The sequence below is a fragment of the Pseudogymnoascus verrucosus genome, assembly GCF_001662655.1.
Source record: "Pseudogymnoascus verrucosus strain UAMH 10579 unplaced genomic scaffold scaffold_32, whole genome shotgun sequence".
In the NCBI taxonomy this organism is placed as follows: domain Eukaryota; kingdom Fungi; phylum Ascomycota; class Leotiomycetes; order Thelebolales; family Thelebolaceae; genus Pseudogymnoascus; species Pseudogymnoascus verrucosus.
The window spans coordinates 97,592-113,857 of record NW_017263683.1 but is presented as its reverse complement, the minus strand read 5'-3'; the positions used below and the strand labels follow the sequence as shown (position 1 = coordinate 113,857).

The 16,266-nt window shown below is 48.4% G+C and overlaps 7 protein-coding genes across 7 annotated transcripts; 3 read left to right on the top strand and 4 right to left on the bottom strand.

Annotated features, from left to right (window-relative positions):
* On the bottom strand, window positions 1-885 carry VE01_07588 (uncharacterized protein; the record flags this gene model as incomplete). The annotated part of the gene is made up of 3 exons (XM_018277021.2): window positions 768-885; window positions 242-433; window positions 1-164 (listed from the first exon to the last, which is right to left on the bottom strand). Exons 2-3 carry the CDS (start codon window positions 405-407, stop codon window positions 1-3), a joined length of 330 nt encoding a protein of 109 aa, XP_018128929.1. The 5' UTR covers window positions 408-433; window positions 768-885.
* Window positions 886-1,164: 279 nt separating this feature from the next.
* Window positions 1,165-3,491, top strand: VE01_07587 (uncharacterized protein). Its single transcript, XM_018277020.2, has 5 exons — window positions 1,165-1,441; window positions 1,508-1,692; window positions 1,743-1,849; window positions 1,907-2,499; window positions 2,554-3,491. The coding sequence occupies exons 1-5, from the start codon at window positions 1,377-1,379 to the stop codon at window positions 2,675-2,677; spliced, it is 1,074 nt and encodes a 357-aa protein (XP_018128926.1). The 5' UTR covers window positions 1,165-1,376; the 3' UTR covers window positions 2,678-3,491.
* On the bottom strand, window positions 3,460-4,794 carry VE01_07586 (uncharacterized protein). The gene is made up of 2 exons (XM_018277019.2): window positions 4,369-4,794; window positions 3,460-4,296 (listed from the first exon to the last, which is right to left on the bottom strand). The coding sequence occupies exons 1-2, from the start codon at window positions 4,392-4,394 to the stop codon at window positions 3,657-3,659; spliced, it is 666 nt and encodes a 221-aa protein (XP_018128927.1). The 5' UTR covers window positions 4,395-4,794; the 3' UTR covers window positions 3,460-3,656.
* Window positions 4,795-4,937: 143 nt separating this feature from the next.
* VE01_07585 (uncharacterized protein) lies at window positions 4,938-7,208 on the bottom strand. The gene is made up of 5 exons (XM_018277018.2): window positions 6,749-7,208; window positions 6,231-6,629; window positions 5,883-6,170; window positions 5,713-5,834; window positions 4,938-5,657 (listed from the first exon to the last, which is right to left on the bottom strand). Exons 3-5 carry the CDS (start codon window positions 6,051-6,053, stop codon window positions 4,976-4,978), a joined length of 975 nt encoding a protein of 324 aa, XP_018128924.2. The 5' UTR covers window positions 6,054-6,170; window positions 6,231-6,629; window positions 6,749-7,208; the 3' UTR covers window positions 4,938-4,975.
* On the bottom strand, window positions 7,209-10,364 carry ISM1_2 (isoleucine-tRNA ligase). Its single transcript, XM_018277017.2, has 3 exons — window positions 10,237-10,364; window positions 9,963-10,165; window positions 7,209-9,911 (listed from the first exon to the last, which is right to left on the bottom strand). The coding sequence occupies exons 1-3, from the start codon at window positions 10,299-10,301 to the stop codon at window positions 7,315-7,317; spliced, it is 2,865 nt and encodes a 954-aa protein (XP_018128925.2). The 5' UTR covers window positions 10,302-10,364; the 3' UTR covers window positions 7,209-7,314.
* A 1,280-nt stretch (window positions 10,365-11,644) lies between these two features.
* On the top strand, window positions 11,645-13,032 carry VE01_07583 (uncharacterized protein). Its single transcript, XM_018277016.2, has 2 exons — window positions 11,645-12,071; window positions 12,137-13,032. The coding sequence occupies exons 1-2, from the start codon at window positions 11,725-11,727 to the stop codon at window positions 12,990-12,992; spliced, it is 1,203 nt and encodes a 400-aa protein (XP_018128922.1). The 5' UTR covers window positions 11,645-11,724; the 3' UTR covers window positions 12,993-13,032.
* A 1,661-nt stretch (window positions 13,033-14,693) lies between these two features.
* On the top strand, window positions 14,694-16,239 carry VE01_07582 (uncharacterized protein). The gene is made up of 3 exons (XM_018277015.2): window positions 14,694-15,401; window positions 15,462-15,626; window positions 15,686-16,239. The coding sequence occupies exons 1-3, from the start codon at window positions 14,883-14,885 to the stop codon at window positions 16,100-16,102; spliced, it is 1,101 nt and encodes a 366-aa protein (XP_018128923.1). The 5' UTR covers window positions 14,694-14,882; the 3' UTR covers window positions 16,103-16,239.
* Window positions 16,240-16,266: the final 27 nt, after the last annotated feature.

Genomic DNA, 16,266 nt, shown 5'->3' with positions numbered 1-16,266 from the left:
CTAAGTAGCCGAAGTGCTCTGGATCACCAACCCATTATCAGACTTGAAATTAACATGATACACCACCGGTGGTTCCGCAACCAGCGACTTCACAATCACCCCTAAGGCCGCATAATCGGCTCCCGACTTCTCAAACTGATGGTGCGACTCGATGGTATCCCAATCTGGCCAGAGAGTTAGTCACACAATTCGGCACGTTACACGAGGCCCGGACCTCAGCTCAGAAGGAGGGGGGAGGTACTTATGAGCATCTGGACGTTGTCCGGGGACTCAACCCTACGTCCCCAGGCGAGATGCAGGAAGCCGGGTTGGCGCTGCAGGAGGCGGGTGAATTCGGGCATTTGGTCTTCGATGGAGGCGTTGGGTTGGAGTTTGAATTGGACGATTTCGGTGATTGGTTGGGACATGGTGGACGGGGGTGGGATTGGTGTTACTGTGAGGTGTGTGTGTGAGAGGCTTGCTGGTGGTGGTGCGGTGGGTAATAGGATGGGGGGATTGCTGGTGGTGTTTCAATAGGTGATGGGATGTGAGGTTTGCTGGCAGTGTTGCAGGAGAAGAGGGAGACTTGCTGGTGAAAGAGGGAGGAATTGTTCTTGTCGTGGGAGGGGGAATTGTTGACTTTATATAATTGCTTGACGGTTCATGCCCAACACTGCCGCACACGGCAGGGAAAGAGGTGCAACATACCAGTCCCTTTCAGATGTACAGGCATAGTCTTGAGCTCAACTCATAGACCATTCAGCAAGAACCGCCGAACGACTACTTACTCTCTCTTGCTCATCTTGGCACTCACTTCAAAATGGAGAACACGGAGCTCAGCCATCTTTCGCACAGTTGTGTCCAGCATTCACCATCTCATCTCAGTACAGAGTAAGTAGGAGTATGGATTCACATGGTAATAAATTGGTAATGAAGGTTTAGAAATCTATGCTTACATATATCTCGACCCCCTTCTGGCGCAGCAACGGCACTACCAGCCGCCTTACGCCCGATTAGGAAATTTCTGCGACCAAGGGAGCTAAGTGACAGGCATATTTGTCTCCACACCCAACGATCGTTAGATCGTAGTAACGGCACGGTTCGTCTTGGCGTCATTGGCTGATTTTTGGTACTCGGCGGAAGATACAGATTGTTGCTTAGAAATCACGATCATGCCTCCGCATTCTCATTCGCCATGTTTGTGAGTATCTAATCGTTGTAGATATTTGTAAACAGTAATTGCGTCATATATATATTTTTATTTACACACTGACGGTAAAGAATATAAGTATCATCTCTCTCTCTCTTTCACATTTTTTATATTCCGTCAAAGCATCTTGTTTCTTGATATCTCTCTACTCTCAAACAGACCTCAACCTGTGAATACCTACAGAGAAATGGGTACTCCGACTAAAGCAACGGCATCGCTCCGCCTTCTCTTGACAGGAGCCACCGGGTACATGTAAGAAAGAAGCTTCCAGCCAGTGCTCAATTCGTGCACGATCTCAATTCTGACCTTGTCAAACAGCGGAGGCTCCGTCCTAACCACGCTGCTTGAATCAAAGCATGAGTCGATTCGGGACCTTGACATTTCTGTTCTCGTGAGAGACGAAGAGAAGGGCGCTGTTCTTGCAAGGGACGGTATCACTTCTATCTACTTCACGGGCTTTGACGATGCGGGCACTATTACGGCTGCGGCGAGTGAGCATGACAGTAGGTCATCGAGAACGTGAGAATGTTCCTGAAACTAATTAAGTCCCCAGTCGTTATAAACACTGCTTCTGGCTTCCACTCCGGTCTAGCCAGGGCTCTCATCGTTGGTCTCAGCCAGAGGAAAAAGGAGACTGGCAAAGAAGTCTACTACTTCCACGTACGTCACTTCAGCAGCGTTCAAACACCCAGCAGGTTCCTTTACTAATTTTTAAAGACGACCGGAACTTCCAACATCGCGGATAAACCACTGTCAAAGGAGTACCACGAGTCCCGCATCCTCACCGACAACGATGACCTCTACAGCTACCTCAAAACACGCGAGGCCGCCGAGCCGTATCAGCAACGCACCACAGACCTAGTCGCCATCGACACAGGCCTCGAACTCAATGTACCAACCCACCTCATCATGTCCCCAACCATCTACGGCGACGGGACCGGCAAGTTCAATCGCAGATCCATCCAGCTGCCCATACTCATCCGCACGTTCATTAAATCAGGGCAAGCTGTTGTTATGGGTGATGGGGCAGGAGTATGGGATGCTGTGCATATCGCGGATCTAGCGCCTCTCTATGAACTCCTCCTCTTTAAGGCTCTTTCGGGCGAGAAGATACCGTCTGGAAAGAAGGGTATCTATTTCTCGGAGACGGAGGATTATTCGTGGAAGCAGCTGTCTCAGGGCCTGGCAGACGAGTTGTTCAAGAAGGACCTCATCAAGACGAATGTGGTGAAGTCGATTTCTCTCCAGGAGGGCGCTGATTTGTGGACGGGCGGTGATAAACAATACGCCGAGCTGGGATTTGGATCCAAGTGAGTTTTTGATGTGGTTAGATTGTGGTCTGGATAGTGCTGACATTGGAATAGCTCGCGGTCTCGTGCTAAGCTCAGTCGGGAGCTTGGGTGGGCTCCGAAGAGGACAAAGGGGGATTTTATGGGGAGTTTTAAGGGGGAGGTGGAGGCTGTTGCGGCCGAGTTTAAGAAAGCTTGATTGAGGCGGGGGTAATATCTTGGATGCGGAATGGGCAAGTATTGCATGTCTTAATATTTAGTGTGCATTTACATTGGGGTGGATTTGAAATTATGGCGCTTTGGGGAGGCTTGGTGCTGAAATGAATATATGCATAAACTGCTATTTCGGAATTCCATCTTGTACGCCCTGCTTCAACTTCAAGATAATATCGACTATCAGGTCATTGCACGTCTTCAACAACCTTTTCAGCACTATCTAATTTGCAATTATGCCAACATTGCTGCAAGATCGAAGCTCGAGATCTTCTTCAACAACCCGAAAGAGCAGCGAAAGTCGATAGTCTCCAGAGTACATGGGGATAAAACTTTCGCGTAGTCATGGGCAATATATGACTCCATATGTCGAGATCATTTCTCGGGGGTCTAACTAAACTGGGTGTTAAGCTAAATCTGAGTGATGAGAAGAATTCTCTCGAAACGCAGATCAAAAAGCGGCTATCTTCTGAGGAGCGCTGGTGAAGAATGGATGAGTCTTTACGATAAGTATCAAAATGAAGGATCGAGTCAAGCTTCGGGTTCTCGAGCGCTACCAAGAAGGATATCTGACAGCAACAGCAACTCGCAACAAGAATGCAGCGACAGCACTAAACAATCAGTGGTGAAATTTCAGCACGGCGGTTTGAAGACTGCAGCGATAGAGTGTGCCGCAGTTGTAAATTCGTATGTGCAGAAGGCACGGGTTTGCGCAATTTGATACGCTGAGCAGGTTTCATTGTCCAGAGTTAGACACCTTCAGGCTGGGCTAAGAAGATTTCTGCCAAGAGGAGTAGAGGAAGATTTTTCCCTATCCAGTGTGCTATATCAGTATATAAAAGCACCTGAGTGGCAAGTAATATAATTTTCTGAGTTGAGTTACCTATCTGTACTATACAACCATCGTTCCAAACCGAGCTCAAATCCAAAAGATCTCATCCACAACCTGGCCAACTACACAACCTCTAATGCGCCCCCCACTTCAAATCCAACCTCCCATCACTAACCGCATACTCCCTCAACCTCGTCCCACACTCCTCCGCCGTCCTCGCCTCAACCAAAATATCCTTCTGCCCCTCCCTCACAAACCCCGCCTCCACCGCATCCCTAATCCACGCCAACACCCCATCATAATACCCCTCTACATTAAACACCACAACAGGCCTATCATGGATCCCCACCTGGTTCCAGGTAACCACCTCCATCAGCTCCTCCATCGTCCCATACCCCCCCGGCATCGCCACGAACCCGCTCCCGTCCCCACCCTCTACAACCCGTCGAGCCATCTCCCGTTTCCGTGAATGCATGTCTGGCACTACTGTCGTTGTGCCGTAGATTGCCTCGTCAGGGACGGCTATCTGGCGGCCCTCGTGCATGATCGTCACCGTCTCCGCGGCGCGCTGCTCTTGGGCCATTAGTGGGGCGGGGATGATCCCTTCCACGGCGGAGGGTCCGGAAAGGGAGACCAAAGTGCGAGCCAGCTCTCCCATGAGCCCAGTGGTGCCACCGCCGTAGACGAGGTTGATTCCGTGCTCATGGAAATAGGTGGCGAGCGCGCGGGCCGCAGCTAGATGGGCGGGGGATTTGCCGGGCGAGGCACCGCAACTGAGAGGGTGTTAGGAGTCTGATGGGGGATAAAGGGGGGGAGGTCACGAGATGGGAGGGGGTTGGGCTTACAATACGCAGACGGTGGGTTTGGCCATGGTGGTTCGGCTGGTTGCCTGATTTTTCTTGGGTTGGTTCGAGGCGGGGGTGCGGGACTCCGGCAGGCGGGAAGTCGTGTTTATGGGTATTTATGGGGAGATGATGTGATATATATATATCAATATTTAGAAGCAATATCTTCGATACTTTAGGCTGTGACTCAGAAGCTTGGTACCTGCCTGTTGCGTTGGTAAGGCTCACATTCGACGTCGGTAACCACGTCGAGTTACCAATGGCGACAAGTCTGCGTTGTCATGGCTTGATTTTCAGCTCCGCTTTATTGTCATCTGACATAATAATTAGGGCGACAGTAACGATCCCAATTGTGATATACGAATTACGACTACTAGAAAAGTCAATTGGAATATTCAATAAAATGGGGATAAGCAAAATCGGCAGTTTTTCTGTTGTATGGACGTTCTCCGGAGGTTATCAAATTACCGTGGCGGACCCTCTGGGTAAATGGAATCGTCAAGGTGGATACCATTAGAAATTAAACCCCAGGGGTAGAGAATAAAGTATCATAATTATATTATTATACGTCAGATCTCACATTCATGCCCATACCAAAGAATGGGGATCAAATCATCTCTTGTACTTCCGACCAAACGGACTTCAAGTGTTCGTTTGAGACACCATCAAGCCATAGAAACTCAATCAGGACGTTCCTAACAGTCTCAAAAAGACTAAGCCCCTGGAACGAGAGGGCCTGAGCAAACCTTCGCAGAAACCAAGGAGCCATCTCAGTTCCGAAAGCCGCCATATTTCCCATATACAATATCCAGGTCAAGAGCTCTGGCTGCTGCTGTAGCAATACCTCCATGTTTGCCCGGCTCAAAGTCCTCTTCATACCCGCTGCCAGCAAAACCGCATTGGGAGTATTGTTATGGAGGAGCACGATTTCGACAAATACCATGGCAGCAAGGCGACAAGACTCAAAAACCGTAGACCCTCCCATCGCCAGTAGGCCCCCAAGCCTTTCACCAACTCCAAAGCAAAGACTGACAAATATAGGTATCTCAGAATGCACTTTGGAGTCTGAATAGTGAGCTACTGCTGCGAGACATCGAAGATCATGCAGTATGTCAGTAATGCCTTTGAAGACCTCGTGGTCAGCTATTATTTTTTGAAACCCACGGCATACTATGCCAATGGTAGAGCGAGGAGTCTGGAGCATAGGATTGCCGTAAAGTCGGATATTGGGCCGCTTTGTGAGCTGCCGTGGAGGTGCATGGCAGAGTGCGGCAGCTGTCAGATCAGTCCTTAATTGATAGTCAGTTAACGCGCTCGGGAGAGGAGCTCAGGTAGATGGAATACCAGAACAGCATTTCCCGGACTTGGTTACTCGGCTCAAAGTCAGGATTGAGAGCAAGCATCCTCTCTAGGCCGTTCATGTGTAATTTAGTCTCCTCCGCGTTGTTACCGTTGTTACATAAAATCTACTTAATGGTCAGCAAGATAAGTGTTGAGGCTTAGAACTTGCGTACAACTTGGCCAACATATCTGGCTACAGCCGTCAACGTAACATCGTTGACAGCTTCGTTGGGATCTCCAATTCTCTTGCTCAATAGTGATAATGTCTCAGTCCTATGGGTCACCACATCCACACTATCCATCGCGTCTATTCCGAAAATTGTTGACATATGAACGGCGCACATGTAAATAAAGTGTGCACTGGAGCAATAGCTGGTCGGACAAGATCATTGGAAGCCAGACATCCGTCATCGGATCACCAGGGCCAAGCGCAACGAACGCATTCCTCATAGTGTTCGTACCTGAGTTCCGTTTAGATTCAGATCACCATACTAGCTGGTGAGGATTTCGGTGTCACATACAGTATTCCAAGAGTTTTAGAGTAGAAAAATGTAGTTTGACTGGCAGACTCTCAAATGGATCTAGATTTGCTCCCAGTCTTTCAATGCTCCAGGCAGTGTTGCTTGCTGGTTCCATGATGAGGTTGGTTTATTCGGCGGATCTGAGTGCATGATATTGATATCAAGATTTTGGCCGTCGTCCCGAGTCTCATTTGACACAGGTCCATACTGGCCCGTTTGACTTGGATTCCTACCACTACTTTCTCTGTTTCTAACTCCAACAGAGCTATTAGTTAACCTAGGATATGCCTTTCGTCTCACATTCGAAGTCATATCACTGATAATTACCCCCGTGATAGTCCCCGGGCAAACACGCCCACTAGATGTACACTTCGTGCAATGTGGCGTAGTCTCATCGCACTAGTATTTGGCATACTGTCAGCAATTAAAGTTTCTGGGTATGCAAGTGACCTGGCTTGGAATTACGAGAGCCAATGCTGAGAGGCCGAAGCAATCAGCAGGGGAAAAACTTGACGCACCTTGATTTTACGTTGCCGGCATACTTGGCAACCCCGGCTCGGACCACCGCTTCTAGCCATGGGAGGAATAAAATGCAAGATAAAAGTCTGAGACTCGGTTCATAAATCAAAAGTATGTAGGATGGGTTCCTTCAGGGCCTCTAACATTTCTCCCGTGGGCCTTGGGCCAGGTCCTCAACGTCTTGACAGAGTAGTAACTAAGCCGCGACAGTCTGAACCCAAATTACTAGAGCCCATATATAAATACTTTCTCAGATGGGGAATCTTTGCTTGAGACTAGCAAGTTGTATCGAGGTGGTGGATGTGGTGGATGCTGACATATTGCATTTAGTCAGCAACTTTGCTGAATATACATGTTCCGGCCCAACCGTAAGTTGAGCAAGTTCACGAACGAGTAAACTCGAATTGGGCATATTGTCTGAAAATAATGTAAACAACTATTGGAAATCTAATAACAAATAACCAGATATATGAACATTTATTCCTCTATGTATTATACAATGCAATTCTGTTTTTACATACAATACAAGTAGTAGAGAGCCAGCATCACCACTTCACCCGCTTCTTCACGACGACGGCGTAACCTCAACGACCTCAGCACACCTCCCACATAAGTCATCCTCAGTAGGAGCCACGTATTTCCAGCACCTAGGACACTTCGCCTCCTTTGGAGGGAGAACCCATGCAATTCCCTTCCCACCTGGGACTTCGAATTCAGCCTTGAATTTCCACTCAGCCACACGCTCTTCTCCAGAGCCAAACTCGACAGATGAGACGACGAAGATTTCTTGGAGCTCGTCGGCGTAGTTCTGGAACAAATCTTGTGATTCTTTGGGTAGGGTCAGGATAACAGAAGATTGGAGAGATGACCCAACGAGTTTTTCGGTTCGGGCCTCTTCTTGAGCAGTCTTGATGGCGGCGTTGGCGGCCATCAGATGTGAGATATCTGTTGGCAGACTTGCGGGGAACTTGTAGGTGAGAAGACGTAGCTCCTCGGTGCTGCGTTGAAGGGGGTGTACAGAAGAAGTACTGTCCTTCATCCACTGCGGCCTATGCTCCCATGATTCCTCGACTAGAGCCGGTGTAATGGGACCAAGCATATGCATAAGTCCCATGAAGATGGGGTAGAGCACACCGCCTCCATTTCCACAGTACAAGCGATCTTTGATAGCCTCCAAGTAGAACGACGATAGATCCGTATTAATCCAGCGATTCAAAATGCTGACAGCCTTGTGGAAATTGTACGCCCGACACGCTTCATTGAAGCCAATCTGAGTTTGCTGCAGCTGGTACAATGCAATAGTATCCAACTTCGTCAACTGCACTTTTTCGCTGCTCTCCCTCATTGAGCCCAGGAGCATTTTGAGGGTTGTGCGGTACTTCAGTAAGGTCGAGTTGATAGCCTTGAAAACCGGCTGGCGAAGTGCAACATCATGCGTGTAGTCACTGCTCGCGACCCAGAGCCTCAATGCATCAGCTCCGAGACCATCGTATGCCGGTGGGCCAGTCGCCTTTCCCTTACGCTTTATCGGTGGCAGTAAGGTTCCATTCATGATCTCTTCGGGAGAAATAACGTTGCCAATAGACTTGGACATCTTCTTGCCATGCTCATCGATCGTGAAACCGTGGCTGACCAATGTCTTAAAGGGAGCCGAGTCCAGTCCGGATGCGCTTATGTGCGTCAAAAGACTCGATTGGAACCACCCTCTATGCTGGTCTGTTCCCTCGCTGTATACGTCTGCAGGCCCCTCGGTTTGAGTCCAACTGCTTCCGCTGTCAAACCACACATCCATGGTGTCTGTACCCCGTTTTAGGGTACCTTGGCCGCGGAGACTAGGGGGAACCCATGATACATCATCTTGAGCATCCGTCCACCATGAGTCGATGCCCCTTTCCTGGATTACCGAGATAATATGTGACACACTCTCCTGCGTTAAAATAGCCTTGCCACTTTCGTCGTACAGAGCAGGGATGGGAACACCCCAAGCTCGTTGCCGGGAAATACACCACTCGCTCCTCCCCTTGATAAAGCTCTCTAGCCTCGAACGGCTGTTCTCCGGGATAAACTTGACATTGTCAAGGCTTTTCAGCGCTTTATCCTTGATACTGCCTACATCCGCAAACCACTGCTCAGTCGCACGGACTATCACAGGAAGCTTCGTGCGCCAATCGTAGGGGTATTTGTGCTCGTGCTTATGAACCCCAAGGACTTGGAATCCCAAAAGCGCGAGCACAGCTTCATTGCCGCCGCCAAGAACAGATTTTCCGGCCAGCGCGGACGGATTGTGAGGTAATGCCTCGTCCGTGAAGCAGCCGGCATCATCCACGGGCGCGGAAGCCTCGATCCCCAACTTTGTGCACACGTCGTAATCTTCCATTCCATGGCCGGGAGCAGTGTGAACAAGACCCGATCCACTCGCATCCGACACGTAGTCTGCGAATATCAAGGGCTGGATTGGAGCATTTTCGCCATGGAGGGCATTGACATATGTCAGTCCCTCGAGTTCAGAGCCTTTAATCGATTCGACAACCACCTTGAACGACTCGGGGAATGCGCATTTCGCCGCAACATGCTCGAGGCGTGACTTGGCAATCAGCAGTTGTTCACTGCCGACTTCCACCACTGTATACTCGAGGTCAGGGCTGACGGCAATTGCTTTGTTCGCGGGTAGAGTCCACGGCGTAGTAGTCCATATGACAGCATGTAGGCGCTCAGTATCCACCCCCCGAGCCTTCAACGCCTCCGGCACCGCCACAACCTGGAACTTGATATAGGCCGTTATCGACTCATGGGCCTCATTATACTCCAACTCCGCCTCCGCCAACGCGCTCTTCGAAGACGGCGACCAATAAACAGGCTTATACCGCCTAAAAATCAGTCCCTGCCTCGTCATCTCCAAAAACACCTCCAGCTGCTTCAGTTCAAACTCCTTATCCATCGTGACCCAGGGATTCTCCCAGTCTGCCATTATACCCCACTCCCTAAACCCCTTCTTCTGCTCCTTCACTGTTTTCCGTGCAAGATTCCGCGCGGCGCGTCGGATGCCTATGGGGTCGAGGTTTACCTCTCTATCTTCGCTCTTCGCGCGGACTTGTTCGAGGGCTTTGATTTCGATCGGGAGGCCGTGGCAATCCCAGCCCGGCACGAATTGTACCTTGCGACCTGCCAATGTGTTAGATTAAGCTTCAATGTGTGTGTGTGCCGCGGCTGTACCTTGCTGGAGCTCTGTTCGGCAAATAAGATCTTTCAGGATCTTGTTCACGGAGTGGCCAGCGTGGAGGCTGCCATTGGCATATGGTGGCCCATCATGAAGCACAAACGGCTTCTGCTGGGCGCGAACCTTCGCCTGCCAGGCGTACAGGTCATCGGTGCATCGTTGGAGATATTTAGCTTGGTCGGCCGGCTTCGTTCGAGGGCTAGATCGGTGCTGTGTTAGTACTTCGGGACTATGAGGGTGGCTTCCAATGGGGGCTTTATTTTGGCTTACGGGAATGTGGACTTGGGCAATCTGATTGTTGAAGACCAGGATTTAGCTGAGGGCACCCTCATCATTGGCACTGGCCCATGGCTTTGGGGTTGAGCTTGAACTTTTTGGGTCCGCGGCGCGGTTCGCGGTTCACACTGAGGTGGGATGAGGCTGCAAGGCCACAACAATATTTTTACAGGGTCGTCCCCCACTCCCTGCAAACCACTTCAACTTCAGGGGCCAAAATTCAACGTATAAAATGGCAAAATAATAAAAAACATACAACATATAACATATAACATACAACAGTGGGTATTCGCTAGTGGTCACCCACGTAACTACTAATCTACTGATCTTGGGCAAACACCTAGATATTACTTAAATCGGTGCCATCTGGGCTAGCAGGTAAGCCTCGCCGCCCTTACCCTTATTTCGAGATGGCGACCACTTTAACTACCTCAACTATCCAAAAGTAGGTCCATTTTTAACAACGCGTTGTAACGCAACATTAGATGCACGTAGGTGAGCTAGGTAAGTAGGTAAGCATAGTGAGTAAGGTGAGTAGGGTAAGTAAGGTGAGCAAGGTAAGTAGGGTAAGCTAGATAGGTAAGGAAGCTGAGTATAGCTAAGCTAGGGAAATGGTATAAAGGGCCAGTCTCCTACCTTTATATTTTAAGGTCCTCTGTCTACAACTTTGTGTTTTTTTTTTAATATCTACTATAATAGGATAGAATATAAGGATGCCTCCCCTAGGGGGTACTTATAGGATTAGGACTTAGAGCTGTTATAGAGTTATATACTATAGAAGTAGAGTAGTATAGTTTTATAATATATAACCTAGTAGAGTTAGACCTATTTCAGATACTAAGGGGGAGCTACTATAATAGGTTCCTATTTCTTCTTTATCTTTTTTATATCCTTTGTAGTAGACCTATAGAATTATACTAACTCCTATCTAACTTATACTTCTATATACTACTTCTTATAATATAGTACTCTATATCCTTATATAGAAAGCCCTTACTCCTAAAGATTAGCTTACTCTTATAAGGACATAAGGTACTACTTATAATAAATAGCATATAGAAGTATAAGTTAGAGGGCTTGGAGTGGACTGAAGTTTCGCAGATATTACACATCATGGCCACTCATGAGAAACGTATATTTCATTGCAACTTGCCTCTATTAATGTCGTTCAAAACTATAATGTCTAAACGAATAGGAATACTGTTATTAATAATGCGATAGTGAAATTCAATATGGCAGTAGTCGTGCAGTTGTGAGATTGCTCTATTGCACTGCCTCGTATTTCCAATAATAACTCAGGCCAATACTAGGTTCCCTGCAAACTAGAACAACTTCCTAGATAATTGTTTTGCCGAGGATCCCGCAACTACGTCTACGTTGTAAAGTCTGGTTAACTGCCACTAATTTGTGATATAGCATTCACCTTAAAAACAAATCGAACTATCCTAGTCAAAATATCATCTACTTACCGATTAAAGAAACATGAACGACGTACATGTGCACTCGCAGCATGAGAGCAAACTGCTCTCTATGCTCGTCGAGATTCGCCGAGCAATATATGCTCGTATCATTCATGGCCAGACTCACGCATTTTTGTCGCAGGGCAGACTTCAACTGTCAGTATGCCTTCAGCCCAGCCTAGGGGATGACCGCCACGACGGCCGCGAGCGTAAGCCTACGGCCGAAGGATCGCCAGATACTACGTGGGCCCGCCGTCTGCGATCCTCGTGGGGGGCACATTGGGAATGTAAGGAGGCTGCCTACGCAGAGAACTTGCACGAGCATAGCCGCAATAACATAGGCAACCTTCTCTTTGTATGTAAGAAAATGTAAACAAATTCCTTTATCTATTCCTTAAGATCGCTCTTCGCTAAGTGTCACTTCTAACTTATAGGTTTCTCGATGTCTGTGACTTTGTTTCGGAGGGTACAGCGATAAACATCACAGATCTAGATACCCTGGACGTCTTGCTACAAACGCCTTTTGAGCCGAGTAGTGACCTAAACCGCCCCTGGAACTTCTGGGATCACACACGTCCTGCTATTCATAAGCTGAACATCGCCCTACGACTTCCGCTAGCCTTCTATGAAGCACTACAGGAAGATGAAAACTTAGTTTTGGTAACAAATCATGACACGAGCGTCGAATTAAACAAATGCGCTTCTGCGTGGGCCCGTCTCTGGCAGGCTACCTGCCAGTTGCCGCAACTACGCAGCCTTCACATATGGTTAGACCACGACGACAGACCTTCATGGTCATTCGTCAACGAACGCGTAGCCCTGCGTCAGATCATCGCTGCCCTGATTGCACGCATGCAGGCTTGCTCTGAAGAGCAAACCACGCCTCACATGGATATAACGTTTAACCTTCCAAAGTTGCATCCACGCTATGCAAGACCAGATACTCACTTTTTTGAAGAGAGCCCGCCTCAGCCATTCTATATCGAGCGACGAATTCGACAGCGCTTTCATTGCCAGGAGTGGGCCAGTGGTAGCATGAGTGCGGTATACAAAGCTGACTTCCCAGTTATGCACGAGTGGCCGGAAATGTGCGAAGAAAGTGATAAGGAGTTTCATGGAGTAGTCGGCACGACGTTGCAGGAAGACTACATGACATTAGAAGAAGTCGAGGATTTTGAGAGGAAGCTCTGGGAGAGACGTGAAAACGTCTACGACTTAATAACAGACTTTTCAGGTTTTCAAGATGAAGACAATGCTTATATGCATAGATTACAGACTAGACGCTCTTAGTAGCGGAGTTTCCGTATAGTTAGGCATACCACTATTAAACCCTTTAAATTCTGAATGTATTAGTTTATACCATTACTTGCTACTTACTGAGCTCTAGAGCTATGTATATACACCCTCTCTATGTCCTTGAAAACATCAAGTGGGATGGTCTTATATAGCTATCTATATCTTGGGGCTGAAGCAAGGGTAAGTTTGTATTTAGGCTAGAAAATATATCCAGGCAAACATGCGGACTAGTAACAGTCAAGCGGTGATACCGAGGTGCGTTCCATGCGGAGGACCACATGAATCGTTTAGTAGGAACTGCCGAGTGCTTTATCCTACCCATCATGAATAGAACACTCCAGGTCCTTCAACTGAATGTCCGAAAGCAGCGGATGGTACAACACAGCTTAATGAGCGATCCACAACTGAAAGACTTTGGAGTGCTAGCAATATCGGGACCATATGCGTGGACGACCGACAACGCAGTGATCACAGTCCCTACAGGACACCCAAATTGGACCAAAATGATGCCGACGGACCAGCGTTGGGAGAGGTGGGCTTTCCGGAGCATGCTCTGGATCCGGAAGGACATCGAAGCAGAGCAGGTACTACACTTGCCTATATCTCACCTTGATGTCGTTCGAGCCACTCATGGTCATGCGTAATACCCATGTAGCTACTCCTGTACTAGCGCCAAAGGCGCATACAGATCGTCGAATATTCTTATGATGCCAGCTTTTACATGCATTAACCCTGTGCCAATCCCTATCATCAACTTATCATTCAGTCCCCTTATACCCTCGCCATAGTAACTTAGCATCCTCGGCATTGTAATTCGTAGCCTAGTTAACCGATTTAGGGAAGGGGTAATTTATTCCTCGCAGGAGCTGATAGAATACACGAGGAGAATAATCAGTTTGCCTGTATGTACCGCATTAAATAGGATTGGTACCAACCATATAGGAATATGACAACACACCAGGTCCAAAAACGTGCCACAACAAGTCGTCATCTCGTGGCATTATCCCGACACAACTTGAGACATTCCTACTTGATAATAGTGAAGAGGATAGATAGCATGGCCTCTATAGTGCACGGAGCGCACTAGAACTGTCCATTACTAGCGCCGGTATTAAGGTACTGACGTGCTGACTCTAAATTGCGGAGTCCTTGGACAGTTTCATCGGCCATGTTCTCATCTGAACCTCAGCCAGGGTCACCATACAGGAAATAAACTTTACCAAGAAAAGTGGGAAGAGGCTTGTCTACCTACCCCGATCCCTGTGGGGATTTACCTTACATATTCGAGTTCGACCAAGGTTTGTGCCGTTGTTTCGCGGACTATACCTATTCTGGAAAAACTGAGGTCGCGGTTCCTGACTCAACATGCCGCGTATCACCATTTAAACATGGAGACGAAGGCACAGCTGAGTTATTTGAATCAACATAGCAGGTGTGTAAATGGTCTAAACAGCTTTCCCCCGCTTTTGGCCGAAATTAGCTATTCGAGTAGGGAAGGTCTGACATTGCATGACGGCATATCTCTCCGAACCGCGGGGTATCGCGTGGTGTTCTGAACCCAGTTCTGCGGGGCTGGGATGGAGAGATATCAGTATAGCAGCGTGTAAATGGTCAAGACAGCTTTTTCCCCTCTTTTTGCTGTCGAAACTAACTATTCGAGTAGGAGAGTTCTGACATTGCATGACGGCAGCTCTCTCCGAACCGCGGGGTATCGCGTGGAGTTATGAACCCACATATGCGGGGCTGGGATGGAGAGATATAAAGCATCCATTGTATCACCTTGGAAAAGTCTTAAATATTAAGCTTTCCTGGGTGTTTTCAGGGACATTGGCTTGCTCTTTTGCCTCCCAGTTGAATTGCACCGCGCGATTATCAAATCCCAACATGAAGAATATTTTCTTCACCCTCGCGTCCTTGCTCGCGCTGGTTCCAGCTGCCCTGTCCCAGTGCTTCCCGGACACAAACACCTTTTCTCCCATTCCCTATGCAGGGCCCAGCCAAGTTCAATTCACATCTTGCCCAAGCCAGGCAGATGGCCCAAGGATCTTTCCACTCAACGCGACGACGTTCGATTGGTGGTACTTTGACGCCGTCTCTAGTGATGGAACTCAGGCTTTCACGGTCATCTTCTTTACCTCATCTGCCATTGGGTTCAGCTTCGACTTCTTCAGCACCGTCGATCCCTTGAACGTCTGGGTATTTGCAACCTTTGCGGACGGAACGCCTCCTGCGGTCTTCCCCGTGCCAGCAGTGTCGGTTACTACCACTACGAATGGCGATGGAGCGTCGGGAGACTGGAAAGGAAGCGGCATCAGCTTTAAAGGAGCTCCCGATCTCAGCTCCTACGTTGTGAACCTGAACAACCCACTTATTGGCCTCACTGGCACCTTCACCCTGAAATCGGTATGCGCTCCCCATGTTTTAGATTCAGGTCTATTTCCAGCTAACATTTGACCCTTTCAGCGTGGTCCGGGACATTATAACTGTGGCCCTCTTGGACCTGGCCAGGATGAACAGTCACTGCCCAATATCGGCTGGGTTAATGTTATGCCAGGTGCTGATGCAGTGGTGGATGTTAAGGTCCTTGGCAAGCCCCTGAAGTTTACGGGACATGGATATCATGACAAGGTAGGCGGTCTTCGGTGGTCTTGATACTTTATTGCGATGCGATACTAACAATATCTTAGAACTGGGGAGACGTCCCCTTCATCTCAGCTCTGAAGAGTTGGTACTGGGGCCACGCGAGCGTTGGTGGTTACGACCTCGTTTTCTTCGACATGATCGACCCATCAGGAGCCAACAAGGTCGGTGGTTATGCTCTGAAGGATGGCCAAGTCGTCGCGTCTACCTGCACAACCGGTGTTAAGATCCGACCTATCGACACCCCATATCCTCCAACCATCTTCACTACTGTCCCCAAGGCGTTGACTCTCAATATGACTCTTAATGATGGGAGTCACCTGGATGCTGTCTTGACTCAGACGTCGACGCAGATTAATATCGGGATATATGTTCGTTGGGTTGGTACTATTGAGGCCACTATTGGAGGTGTTACCGCAACCGGAGCGGCGTTGTGGGAGCAATTTGCTGTTTCTGCAACATAAATATAGGAAGCCCTTAAGGCGGCAAGGAGCTTAGGTTCCACGCCATGCCTATTAGCACAATTTAGAGAGTATTAAGCCATGAATTTTAAGCTTGTATACGGCAGAGCAGACGGGATGCACAATTCTCTTAAGTCCATGATCGTATGTGACAGTTATGTGTACTT